The sequence below is a fragment of the Corvus brachyrhynchos genome, unplaced genomic scaffold (assembly GCF_000691975.1).
Source record: "Corvus brachyrhynchos isolate BGI_N302 unplaced genomic scaffold, ASM69197v1 scaffold309, whole genome shotgun sequence".
Classification (NCBI taxonomy): domain Eukaryota; kingdom Metazoa; phylum Chordata; class Aves; order Passeriformes; family Corvidae; genus Corvus; species Corvus brachyrhynchos.
Window position 1 is genome coordinate 1,676,684 of NW_008240227.1, and position 14,740 is coordinate 1,691,423.

The following is a 14,740-nucleotide window of genomic DNA, read 5'->3' on the forward strand; positions in this document are numbered from 1 at the left end:
CTCCTACAAGCTCGTTACATAGCTCATGCTTTACTACTTGCATAGTAGTTGCCAACTGGATGGAAACCTGACTTGGTATTTTCCAGTTGATGGGAAAGTTTTCTGAAGGGTATTTGCTTGAGCAGCACAACACATTAGCTTGAGCCTTCCTAGAAATGAAACACAGAAGTTGTTGCTTCCATTAAATGCACTCACTCTCTTTAGACAGTGTGAGGTTCATGCCAATACCTTGCTGAACCCTCACAAACTGTGTATCAGGGCTATTTTAGACACAGGTGGAAAAGGTAATTGCTAAGAGTGGCATATTTTCTTGGAATGGCAAAACAGCCCTGCTACTCACTGGCTTTGTCTCTACTACTTGCCTCCTCAACTTGTACCAGCCCCCACATCCACCACGCGCTTCTTGGAGGTGGAGGCAAAGTCTCTGTGGTGTTGATGGGCTCTTGGTGCTCTGGAACCTGACTTGTGCCAACATGCCCTGCAATACAGTGCTATTTACTGCTCAGCCTTGATGTGGCAGGACAGTTTTGTGTGCACCCCTGAGCAGCTTTGAGCTAGCTCAAAGCCTGGCACTTTTTTGTGGAGTCCCTTTGGCACAGCTGATAGCACAAGCAGATCCAGATACTCCTGAAGAGGAACTTGTTTATAACAAAACACCCAACTATTTTAATTTGAATCTTAAAAGATAGAAAATAAATATAGATCCCTGTCATTCCCTCTCATGGTTTCATTCTTACTTCATTCTTCAGCTCTATCTGAACCTCAATGAACTAATTTTGGTCCCTGCTTCAATGTGGGCCAACATGCACTGTATTTGATTGATACCAATAGAACTGAGGTCTCAGAAATAGGATTTGGCTTACAGTTAGAGTGTGGAAGAACCCTCTTTTCAGCTGCAATATGGTATCTTGAGTGCTGATGGCAGAGAGAGCAAGCATGACCTGTCAGAGCAGAGGAGACAGAAAACATTGTATGTTTCTCTCCTCTTGTGCTTCTGTAGCCACACTGCAATAAATAGAACAGCTGGCTGATTTCTCCATGGCAGTTTGACAATCCTGTCAAAGGGGATTTCTCTGCATAGCTGTGTGAGGGCTGAAGAGACAGAGTAATTTGTCATGGATGTCCCAAGATGAGTAAGTTTTGGTCCTATTTTCCTGTTCTGAATAGTGAGCACAATCCAGTGAACAGGGCATATATTCTGCTAACACTGAACCTCTTAAAAATCTTATATGATTGTGTGACATGAAGCAGAAAAATTATTCTTGCAAAGATAAAAGCTGGTCAGATAAGCTTGTGTATTGCACTAAAATAAGTAGTGCTTCTAGTCTCAATCTCCAGATACTTCGAAGGCTGAAGAACTGAAGACTATCTGGTTCATTAGTGGAATGTCTGTTCAGCTTGATTCTAATACTTGATAGTGCTGGGGCCAGAACTCTGAGCCAGAATAAATACATTAAATTTGGTGTTTCTTTCATTCTTGAACTATGGCCCTGGTTTGTGAAACACTTAGTTGCTCAAAGAATGAAACGTTGAATCACCAAAAGTGAGAGTTGTAACATGGAGGGGGAGTGAAGCTTCTTTGTCACAGGTGAGAAAGTAGAAGAAAAGCAGCATACCTCAGCTATATTTTTTTATGGCCAAAACAAGTAAAGTCTGTCAGATTCTTCTGGCTCTCTGATCATGCCTGAGGGTGCTTGGATGTGATGACAAAAAGTATTAATCATGATCACAATGTTATTTTTCCTGTAGTTACAGCTGGGTTTTGTACTTGGATAATGCATGTCTCAACAGGGAAGTTTGGGCATTCTTCAGAGATGCTGCAGGAAAGAGGAGAAAGATCTCGTCTTGTCATATCTGGTTCAGCTGAATCACAGTCCCAGCAATCACAGGATACACAAATTTTTCCTCAACAGGGAGGAAGAGAGGACAAGAGAGGGGAGAAAGGAGGAGAGAAGACAGAAAGAAGGAAAGAAGCAGAGCTCTGGGTTCGAGAGAACAGCTCTGTGAAAGGCCTTGCCATCCACTTGCTCTCCATCCCTTTGTGTTGCCCTAGGAGGTGTTCCCTGACAGCACAGGACCTGCCAATGGCAGGGAAACTACACACTGACTTCAGCAGAGGGTAAAAAGTGTTTCAGTCCTAACCAAAGCACTGCTGGGTTTTCAATTAAAAACACCCCCAAACGGCTGTGAGTTATGCCCAATAAGTTTAATAACTGAGGAGAACATAGCAAGTGACAACTACAAAATACAAAGCAGACATGAAAATTGATGGCATAAAAAAGTGGAAAGGAATAGTGTCTGAAATGAAAAATGAAAGCAAAATACACTTAACAGAGGATCTGGGTTCAGATATAACACACACAGTCACATACAACACCGCGTTAGTAACAGCACACACAGATACTCGTTATACTGGGGGTTTTCACAGTTCTCCGCTTCATCCCAGATGACAAGTAAATCGATGTTTTTACTCTCTTACATAAATTCTTGTGCACACAACATCATCAGCACCAAAGGTCTGGAAAAGAAATAAAAATCAATCAGAAGAGGTAGAACCAGCAAACATTTAACACCACTTCAAAGTGTTATTTTTACTAAAGTAATTGGTTCTACAGCAGAAATATTTTTTCTTCTGTCTTTTGACAGATGAGAGTAAAGAAAGAAGACATTTAGAAAGAGGACTGCAATGTAAATGACCTGCTTCTCAAGGCAGGATGGATTTTGTCAGAATGATAAATGATGCATAGATTCTCTTTTTCTGTAGTTTCTTGGCATGAATTGATAAATAAACATGAGAAAAGAAAGTGAATTTGGAATGTACTGTTGTTATATTTAGAAAGAGTTGCAGCACTTTGAACTAGAAATGCTGAGGGTGGAATTCTGATGGCATGTTCCAAAGGTATTCTTTGATATTTGCAGATATAAATCCAAGCAGGCAAATGAAGTCAGTGGAGGAAAGAGGAAGACCAGGAGAATGTATGCCTATAAACAAAATGCTGCTGCAAGCTGCTGACACCCCATGCTGGCATACCAAATCCTCTCTTCTGGGCTGGGCTGTGGGCAGTGTCAATGACAACCTTCCTTCAGGACACTGTGACCTTAACCAGTGAGTTTGTTAATGATGATAAGGATCTGTAATGCCGTACAGATTATCAGGACATGTAGGCAGGACAATGGTTGTGGCAGCTGTCTGAGAAAGCCAAAGGGTTTGCATGTAATTTCAGGTCTGGCAGGCTAAAATTTAAGCAATTAAACAGGAAGGAAACAATGGGGGCAAGAGTGAGGAAATAGAGACTGCAAAAAACTTCATGTTCAGCTACCCCGACAGACGGTTTTGCGCTCAGCACTAACAAGCTCTGAGGTGGGATGTCTGGTTGTGGTCACTGCCAAGGTCTCACTGAAAAGCACACATTAAGAGCTACCCCAGTGTGTTATGAAAATTCAGCTGGGCTATTTGTTTTAACGCTTTCTACACCTGTTTTGGCCGACACTTTGGAAGGACTTGGCTTTAAAACTGACTGGCTTAAATTTTGTTCTCTTTGTTGGGGTGACAAGTCTGTTAGTATTTTGGATATACAGACTTTGGTTTTATGCATATCAATATCACATCAGTGCTTAATACATATTTTTAGCTTATACATTAATACATCTGAAAATTAACATTAAAGGACGTGGATAGTTCTCTACTGTCCATAGCACCAGCTGTAAATACCCTTATTATGGCTTCCTTCAACATTTCCAAAGTATCCACAAAGGCAAAATTATGTCAGCAGGAGCTTTGCCAGAGAAAGGAAGTAAGAGTCAAGACATCCAGGGCTCAAGGTTGTCTGTGGAGACTGTAAGGTCCCTGCGACAGTGATTGTCTTTCACATTCAGGCACTGCTAAGCACAGTGAGGTTTGGGTCCCCTGCTGCTATTTCAGCACAAATCATAAACAGTAGTAAAACAGTCCCTGTATAGTGTTCTTCCAGAGCTGGCACAGCCCCAGTCTGACAGTTGGAGCTGCACAGCCATGCAGCCACATCTTGTGATGTGAGTGGGTGCCACATCAGCCAATTCTAATGAGAAAGACTGCAGCAGCTGTTTGCCAAAACTCATGCAACCTCCCTGATAAATTTATGTCTGTTCTTTCAGGCAAGTTGAGAGAGAAACTCCTTCCCCTAAAGCTGTGCAACAGCAGTTATTCTCAAAACAGATGAGCAGTTGTATTGAGAAGGAACACTACAGGGAAGAGTAGATTGAAATAGATGTGATTCATACTTCAAGGGAGCCACTGTAGATCTGAACGTCTAAAATTGCTGTGTCCAGTTCTAAGACAGTGCTCCTGGGCAGAGCTTGCTCCTAAGACATCAGTGTAGTCTGACTGGCAGCTTCCTTGGAAGATTCATAGGTGGGAGTGTGGAAATAAAGATAAAAATTTGTGGAGGAAGAAAAAAGACATAGGACTTTCTGGGAAAGCTCAGTAGTATGGGTGAGTACCAGCACCGGAGACTGACCGCTGTGCACTCAGAGAGTCACAGCTCAGCCTGCTTGTGACACAGGTCACCGGCTCCTCATTTTGTACTTCCAACATCCAGCTCCAGATAGACTTCTGGACTTTTGAAAATTTCAGGCAAAGGACTGCATTCAAGTTACTCTAGACAAAAATCAAGTGCAGAAAACATGGACATAGTCAGGGAACCCAAAAAAAAAAAAAAACCAAAACAAAACAAAAAATCAATTGCTACACACAAGGACTCTGCAACACACCAGTCCCACAGTCTGGAAAACCACTATAATTTAACACAATAATGTCTTTAAATCTAGATTGTAAAGAGATAGAAATCATGCAAAGCACAATTACAATTATTCTGGAGCACCGTGTCACCACTGGGCACTTCTCAAACAACCAAGACATCCTTTCCTTGAAGACCCAGCTTAGGTTATGTGGCCTCTGACCTGTTTCAGGAATAAGCTGCATTTTTTAGCACTTAGATTTCATACCTTATACACATTCAGATGATTAACAATATAATTGAAGCACATAAATAGAGAGCTTTATTGTCACAGTTATGCACACGACTTACACAAAAGGTGTTTCCCTATCTTATTGCAACTTACTATCATTGTTGATAAAACTCCAGTCAGTGTTGCTAAAGAAAGCAAAGAGGAACATGTTCAAACTTGTTGCATTCTTTTTCTTGTGGTAACTCACAGAAATGTCTAATGTACAGCTGGGCCCAGGGTCAGGAGAGGATCCAAGTTAAAAGGCTGTTATTCCCCTCTCCTTCACACTTAAATCCTTGTATTCGGTGGTAGGATAAAGCAGTTTAGCATCTATGGTTCTAATTCTAGACTCAAAAGAAGTGATAGTTCCTGTTACAATAAGCAGACTTTAAAGATTTCCATGACCCAAAGCAGTCAAACTTCCAAATGAAAGACGGTGGGCAAACCTGGCTATTTGGTGGTGAAGTTCCATCAGAGCAACTAAAAAAAAGAGCAATGCTACCAAACTGTAATTCAGATGTAATGAGAAGATGCAGGATTTTCAAACACCACCTTCTCATCAGCTTGGCAAGGTTCCACTTATCTGACAAAATGCTACAAGGCAAGGCTGCTATCTAAATCTAAAATAGGATTTTAAATGTGCAATGACTCCAAATTACAGAATTGTTGTCTTCACTTAGCTTGTCATAATCTGTAGCTAAGAGTCCAAAAGCACACTGCAAACAAAGCCCTGTGCAGGGGGATAATCCAATAAAATGACCTCTCTCAGTTCACTCAAAATCTGATGACCACTGACATCATGAGAGATTAAAAGAGAATTACAGGGCAGTAATATATTTCTGTAGAAGCAAATCTGCTTTTTGAAGGTCTTCTTTATAAACATTTGCTGAGGAGCCTTTGTGGTAAGTGGAGCACACAGTATAATTAAGAAGAGTGTCTTTGAAACAATCACCTGGGAAAGATCACTTCTGTCAGTGTGTGCAAAAATCCCTTTATCTGCTCATGACTGTTCAAAATGCAGAGGCAACTTACAAAAGGAAGACAGAATCCATCAGCAAACTGATGGAGAAAAGAAGGTATTACTTAAATGAATCCTCAGAAAAGGCTTTGTCCATGAGCAAACTTCCATGTTATCTAGAATAAAGCTATAAATCTTCACAACAAAGACATGTTGCCTATTTCCATTCTCCTCCTGACTCCCATAATATTTTAGGAAAGAGGTTGATCCTTATGAGGCCATAGTCACTGAACGTGCAGCCCCCACTTTATAATAGCAAATAACCCAATACACAACCTCACTTTCCTCAGGATATCAATTGACAGGACCATGCAAAATTAGGTTATTTCTCAAGGAGCCTAAATGTCAGTATTTGTGGTTGAGCACTGCTGTATTATACAGTTTCCTCAAAGTCATGCAGCAAATGAATGACAGAGATCTGAGACAATGGTATCTCCCAGTTACAGTTGAAAGCCAGTGCACAGAGGACATCTAAGCTACAAGTGATATTACAAAAGGCTATGTTCAGGATTGGGTGCAGCCAAAATGCAAATGGCTTTGGCTTCTTTCTCTGTTTGGGATGTAATCCAGACTAGGCTGTAGTAGTGAGCAAGGGCTGTAGATCCCTAAGCCCCCTTGTAAATCCGCTCATGGCAAAGAATAAATTAAAGCATTAGGCCCATGCAACACACACACATACATTATTACAGGCTCCTGAACTTCTATCAAGGCTGCTCTAATGACGATAGTGCAACCCCCTCATTCTGAGCTTGATATGAGTAGACCCTCCTTTTGATAACTGATTTAATATAAGACCACTCTCCAAAAGTTAAAGAGAAGTTAAACACTTAGGTAGTTTAACACTGTTCAATACAAGGCTTAGGCACGTAGGCACATCACACATTTCAGCATTCCACTGCAAAATCTCTTTCCAAATCTGCATTGACCCTTCTCATCTACTATGTTTAATTTTAGGAGTCAGCAAAATCATTTAAAAAATGTTCACTCGCTCATCTAGGCACCATAGTTCACCAGTTTTAATCAACTACAGCATGATTTTTCTGAGGAGGGAATGAAGAATAGAAACCATGCTTGAACCCTCACCAATGTTGTGATCTTTGACCCTTGCTACGATTGATTCTGAGAACCCCTGTGTGATACATGAACTGTGTAAAATGTGGTCAGAGGCTGTTTTTAAAGCCCCTCTTTAGTAATCATCCACATTAACGTTTGTGTGTTATAGATTAAACTTAAATCTATAGAGGCATGAGCAGTCGTGAAAGCAGCAATGTGCCCAAAGTTTGCATATAAATGTGTCTCATTTGAATAGCCAATATTTGTAAGCAGCATCCTTTAACTTTGCAAAGAGCAGACCTTTTGTTCTTTTGACTTACATAAGTGACTGATAGCTCATTAATGTCCCTGACAAAAACACACAGCAACAACAAAAACATTATGAGTAGAATAAAGGGAAGAAAAGCCACTTAATGCCAGATCATAATTTCCAGACAAGCAAAGGAAATTCATATTTTTGTGTTATATTCTGATCTTGATTGCTCAAATGCTAACCCAAGTATAGTTATGAATGTAGAGTTATAAATATAGATATTCTGACTCTCTGTATGCATTACAATCCTAAAGTACAATATAAAGATACAGTCAAGACAAATAAATGTGGACTTTAGTGGGGAACTACCCTTTCCACCCTCTCTTGCTTGCACATTCCATGTAATTTTTATCTACATTGTTCAGTAATTCTAAAAATGCAGCACTCAAATCCCAGCAAGTGCATCAGATGAGATTAAACAGCTCTGATGAAAGAAGTTCCAATGCTCTAGTTTTAGATCAAAGATCTAGTTTTCAGACCATCTTTTTTCCAAAGCAGAACTTGATCCTCCTTCCCCTCCTTAGCTGAAAGAACTCTTTTTCTTACAGGATTTAGACCTACATCTGTCATTGTATGAGCCAAATATTTATTTACTAATAAGAGCAATTTCATTCTCCATGCTGCAAGGAGCTAAGGAGAACTGAAGGCAACTGAAGGTAAAGAAAACCTTTGGTAACTAAATAGTGTGTTCTCAGCATCTGTGTACCAGAGGACATGATGTGAATTGGAAGACCATCATTTTACTCCAAGGAAATATCTTTGAAGAACATAAGGAATTCTTCTGCCAGGATGCAAGAAAGATTGATAATTAAACAGTAATATGGTTTCTATTTTAGCTCTGTGGTAGTCATGGCAATTAAACACTGATTTTTTTTTATTATATGGCATAATAAATGCATTTTATTTAATATGCTGTGTTGGAGAGAAAAATATATCCTTACACTAGGAAAATATCATAAACAAATGGGTCCCCGAAGTAATGCAGCATATTAGATCAAAATTATGTGGCAAAGCTCCAACATTTATGCAGCCAGTACTAACAGAGTAAAATTAATTCCTTACCCCCTGCCTGTTACCCCAAGCCTTTCTTCAATTCATGCCTCAGTCTAACACAGTTTAGATTCTTTCTTGCAACTTCTTTCAAACAGGGTATGACTTTTCTTGATTTCTTCTGCAAATGCTTGTAATAGCAAATAAGGAGTCTCAAGACTTCTTGGAAGATCTTTGGATAGAGAAACAGAAGCAGAGCCTTACTGAAGCACATCAGAGAGAGCAAAGGAACAGAAAACATTTCTTAGGTAGGTAGGGAGATTTGAGAAGTGTGAAGATGGGAATTTTGAAATATTTGAAGCAATATGGGCAGCAAAACTGAATGAGAATGAATTTCAGGTCCTAAAGATCCCTAAGAAAGCTCTGAGGGTGGAAGAAGAAAGAAAGGAGAAGATAAACATCTCTTTTTCTTTTCTTCATTGTGATCTTGGTTTTGAAGAAGTAAGATGTAAGTGGGGGTTTGCAGACTCAGATCCAAGGAAATTTGCCAAGCATAAAATAAAATAATCTAAGTTGAATCTTTGTTCACTGGAGTGATGAAAAACTCAAACACAGTGGAGAGGCAAGAGATCAAAAGAGTCTTCTCACTAAGGGATCTTATTCCTACCTTGTTCCCTTTTATAGCTGCTGAGCACACCTCAGCCAATCCCTTCAAATAGTTTAGCTTCTAAAGACCAGTTGTCTGCAGGAATGTTCCAGGGCTTTAAAATTAGGGACCACAGACAAGAAAATGTAGCTTATCCCCTTCTGTCTCTCTCCAAACTGTAGAACCTTTTGTTGCCTCCCAGAAGGGTTAATTTTGGCCATATCAGCTTCTACAAAGGACCAGAGATCTCACACCACCATTACTCTCAGAAACACCTCATTGCTGAGATTTTGGCTGTCAGATAGTGAACCCATGTATTTCAAAGATCTGTACATTCAGTCTCATCAAATGTCATGAGGGCTTGAAAATACTTGTCCTGAGGACCAGCTATTGTCATAATACTTAATAAAGCAAAAGAGGCCACTATGCTCAAAAAAAGAGGTAGGAGAATGAAACTGTATATCATATTGAATAGTAAAAAACCCAGAGAGAATGATCCCAATGGATCACTCAGAAACAAATACCATATTTTCATAATGGCCACAGTAAAATCACACATTGCAACCAATGAACGTAATTCCAGCTTGCCAGAGACGGGAAGGGGATCAGTGTGAGGAAATGGAAACCAGAAGAGAATTAACAAGGCCTTTGCATATAAGTCAGGATCATTTGAGATAAGAGTAGGGAGATGAGATCATTGTAACATCAGGTGCTGGATTGCTAGCAAAACAGTACATGCCATGCTGGTTTTCTTAGTTTAGGAGGGAAATTGATAAATTGGACAGGGTTAAAAAAGCACTCAAATAATGGTTCAGTGAAAGCTTTCTTTACATTGAAAGGCTCAAGGTCTTCCAGTGGTTTAGCTTAACAACCAGAAAGTTCTTCTAAGAGGTGGCTTGATCAGTGGTGTTAAGAGAAGTATTTGCAATAACAAATTTTAGACATATTATTTAGGTTCTTTTATACACAATATGTAATGACTGGAAGTCGAATCTACACATACAATTAAAAGTAATGTGTGTATTTTAATGGCAAGGAAATTAACCACTAAATCGACTTACCAAAAGTTCTGAGTTCCTACAAATGGAAATATTTTAATAAGAAGCGAGTTGTTCTAATTTATATCCTAATTGGAAAAATAATTAATCCAGAAAAGTTCAACAGATTGTATTAAACAAGAAAAAAGGTTAGATGGCTTTAAATCTTTGAATCACTCTGGTTTCTTATCCAGCTTCATTATTCTTCTCCAGCAGGGCAAGTTCACATTGCTGCTTGCAGGAGGCAATTGTATTATGAGCAGCTTTCTTGCTTTGCTCGGAGCAGTGCACTTTATTTAACAGCTGCCTCATTAGCTTGTTGCTTAAATAATAAACTACAGAAATGTATTGTTAGAAAGCTGGAAAAGTTATAGTTGAGAATACATTTTGTACACTGCATTACATATAAAGATGCAAAGCATAGATCAAAGTACTTTGCCTCCTATAGTTTTGTGATAATATAAAGAATTCCAGTGGTTGAGTCAAAAGAAATTATGCAGCAGTGGAGTATTCATTCATTAGAAACCAGTGTGATTTCACTAACAGCATACATGTCCTCATAAGGGGTGGGTGAACAGTTCCAAGATGTCTGGAATAACATTAACACTTTAAAAGCTTTTTGTTTATACTTGGTTAGGTTTGGGTCCTGTTTCTGTTTCAGATGCAATCTTAAAAACAGAACTCCATCTGCTTTAGAGAAACACTGGGGACACTGTTCGTTTTTTAAAGTGCAGAGGTTTAGTTAGTGTGACAGTTCGAAATAAAACCTCCCTGCTTTGATGTTTTCTTACCCACCACTCCAGGAGCCTGTCTTCCATGCCCAAACTGATGAGGCATAACAGTCTAATCAACTATTTATCCGGAATTCACTAGTAAGAACATGTGCAATGAAATTACTCTGAACTTGAGCTGAACTGTGCTACTGCGTCTTTACTCAGGTCTGGATACTGGTAAATTAATGTGGAGTGACTACTGAGGAAAGATTCAGTGAAGAGAACTCTAACAGAAGTAAGTACAATCTAAATAAATAAGCCGTGCATGACTGATGGCGGGCACGGCGAGGCAGTTGCAGAGGTGCTGCTCAGAATGCCCACAGTTACCCTGCTGCCAGCTGGAAGGTCACACACAACTGGGGGGATGTTGGCTGACAGCAAATGTGCAAATCTCTGTATTTCTAAGAAACTCATGAAGACAATTCTGAATCTGACTCGGAGATGATCAGGGAATTGGGGAAGGTGGCAGAGATAGGGGAGGAAATTACATCTTTTTCATAAACAGGAGAGATTAAAGCATATCTTTTAGGAGAGATTAATGCATATCTTTCCTGCTATATACCATGTGACCATGGATAAGAAACAATATTATGCACATTCCTAAAAAACAAGATTCTCCAGAAATGAGATGCCTTAATCTCACTTTCACCAGAGAAAATCTGCAATAAATCAAGCAAATTCTTTCATGATGTTGTGAATTTCCAGAGTAGAAGTGGACCATTTGTGATTATTCTACCATACACGTATGGTAAAAGTTTTAACAATCAAATGCAAGTCAGAACGTGCATACATCTCCATTTGTTCTTAAAATAATAACAAGAATGGAAAAAAGCAATGTATTAAATGTAAGGTAGAGGATTATGAAAATGGTAGTCTTCCAGATGAATTTAAGTAAGGAAAAATAATAACTCATGCTACATGGTAACAAAGAAACCTGTTAATATGGTGCATGTATTGAGTGGGTTCAAAGTTCTTACCAAAATCAGCTCATCATTAGCTAGTTCTCGAGTCCAGTATGTTTTGGGACCATCTCCCTCAATAAGAGTTTGTTTGCAATAGATCTTGTTTTCATTCTCCCAAGTGGCCAAACTCTGCAGGCAAGAAAACCATTAGGAAATACATTAATTATAGTCCCCAGCAGCATGAGACAGAGACAACAATGAGCAATAGTGAGAATAATTGCTCCACTAAAGGAGCAACACAGAGATAGATAAAGGCAAAGGAAAAAAGTCATCAGTGGAAAGTGGTGAAATAAAAATTAAGGTGTGATGGGGCATTTTGGAAAGAGGTATATATTAATAACAAAGTAATTGCAAATGTTTTAGTCTCCATCAAATGCTTGATGTTGAAGAGCGTAATTTAGGAACATGCTAATGTAGTGCTTACATTCCCAAGCATCTTTGTACACATATGATTTGTTCTGACATGTTATTTATCACTACAAAGTCCCCTTAGAGTAAGAGCATAAACAATTCTATATATCATGTTGTGGTCATAAATAATGCAGTATTTGTCACTTACAATCTTTCCTGCTCTATGGCACCATGCCAAGTTAACTGTGTATTAAACATATTGAGCTAACAAACTAGAATAAATCACAGCCAAATTAAAGAAATGTTGTCAGAATTCAAGTGTTTGTGGCATTACTTTTTAAAGGTTGTGAGTCTGGAAATTGAAATACCCTTGGACATTTTTCAAAGTGTTTGAATAATGAATATGAAACCACTGAAAAGTAAAAGAACCCAAAACTACAGGATTTTGTTTAACTTTCACAAACAGGCAAGCCCTGACTCTGTTGCTTTTCACTCTAGCACTGAACTATTACTCCACAGTGCAATGGAACAGCTGTGCAGAAGGATGCCTGTAATGAATGTTCAAGTAATTGCTTTATAACGACACAGGGGAGACATTTATTAGTCTGTGATTATATACATATACATATACATATACATATACATATACATATACATATACATATACATATGCATGCATGTGTATGCATATGTATGTCTAAATTCAAGTTAACACTTCCCAGACTTTCCAAGGGAAAAAACCCCTTTACTTTGATTTAAAATTAGCTGTTTACTTTTAAAATATTTTTCAAAACAATAGATAAGCCAACAAGCCAGCTCAAATGGCAGTTGTAGAAGCTGTGTCTTGAAGTACAACGACATATGATTCCATCTTTGTCTGCATGAACAACGGATCAAATTAGTTGGCAGTACAAAACCCTCCACCCCATAAAGTATATCAAAATCTATCACCAGTCAGCAGTTTTTCCAGATACTGGAAATTACATTCTGGAGTATTATTTTATTATCTGTCAGTTTCTGCTCTGTGGCCACATCTTGGTTATATACACACAGCAGTACAACTTATTCCTGAGAGTGGACTATAAATAATTTCACAACATATGGAAAAAATTTACTACTTCACAAAACCCATTTCTTTCAGGTTTTTCCAACTTTCATAGCTTACAGCGATAATTATTGTTTTTCCATCTGCAGCAATAAATCCTTCTCTAGAAAGCGGGTCACATTTATTGTATATGCATTATGTATGAAGACACTACAGTACTACTTTTGCCGAACAGGATAAATTAACAAAGCCAGCAGCATTTCCTGAACAAACTGTTAAATATATGATAACTCATCCTAGAGAGAAAGTGGATGTTCTAAATATTCACTGACTCCCAGAATCTGCTTCCTTTTACATAAATTTATGTTGACAGCAATTGCACTGAAGACAGTAAGTTCTGAATTTTTAGTGATGCAAACAGTCTCAAAAGCTGACCCAAGAATTAGGAGAGATTATATTTTGGAAAGTAGATTATTTCATCAGCATTGGATACTTTTAAAACGTGATCCTCATTTGAGACTACATTCTGATACTCTTTCTTTGTACTTCTTTTATAAGAATTTTATATATACTCATATGTTTTTAAAATAAGCGTGAGAGTAATGTGCTCAAAGAAAGCACAACTAACCCATGCCTTCAATAATGCTTTTCAAAAGGCAGCTATGACCACAGCCCAGTTCCCCAAACCTCAGATCCCACATATCTACACGAGCAAGAACCTGGTGTCAGAGGCTGCCAAGTTACATCCCCCTCCATGGCCACAGAAGTGGTTACAAAGGTAGAGGAGCAGGGTCTCACATGCAGAATCAAGCCCAAAACACTCCAGTGAATGCCCTCTAATGCACTTCTGCTCAAGGAGATGGTATAATACCAGCTGAAAGCCTGCCTTATACTGTTAAAGAGCTATCTGATCAGTGAACTGGACACATGCACTTGCAAGGGTGTGAAAGAGGATTTCAGCCCCAAGCTGCCAACTGTCTGTGGTCCTGCTTGAGAACTCATCTGATTCAATCTAGGACAAAAGCTATGTCAGGTTTGTGCACTAAATCCTGACTCTTGAGGTCTCTCTCGCTCCACCATTTCCCGTGTTTCTGTCAGGGACAGAGGCTGGGGAGAGTTTTCACTGCAGCTGAGGTCTTCAGGGGAGAGAAAAGCAAAAAGAGCAGAACTAAACCCTGCCAAGCTGGCAAACAGGTATTTGAACTCCGCCTTTGGGACCTGTCATGTGCTGTTGCCTTCGGATTTCAGTTTTATCCCGCAAGAGGGACAAGAAAAGTGGTGACCATCAAGAACCCCCTTCTTCTGGCAAGAAGAGGGTGGAGGGCAGCAATGCCACTGTCTGGGGACACGAGCAGCAGATGTATCTGTCCAGTCTAAAAAGAACTTGGTCACGCACACACACACACACACACGCCCCAGCTCTCCTCCTACCCTGCACTTTCGTCCATCCACCGTCTCCTCCTCAAAGCTCTCCCCGATTTTGAAGTTGATCTCAGTGGTACGGACAGTGGTGGAAGTTTTGATGTAGAACTGGTCCCCGTCCTGGCGGATCTCCACATGGGGTTT

General features: G+C 39.3%; 1 protein-coding gene across 1 annotated transcript; it reads right to left on the reverse strand.

Moving 5' to 3' along the window:
* Positions 1 to 2,187: 2,187 nt before the first annotated feature.
* Positions 2,188 to 14,734, reverse strand: CRABP1 (cellular retinoic acid binding protein 1; the record flags this gene model as incomplete). The annotated part of the gene is made up of 3 exons (XM_008641963.1): positions 2,188 to 2,518; positions 11,794 to 11,907; positions 14,606 to 14,734. Coding segments are annotated over 3 exons (294 nt in total), but the record flags the coding sequence as incomplete, so codon positions are not given.
* Between the last annotated feature and the right edge of the window lie 6 nt (positions 14,735 to 14,740).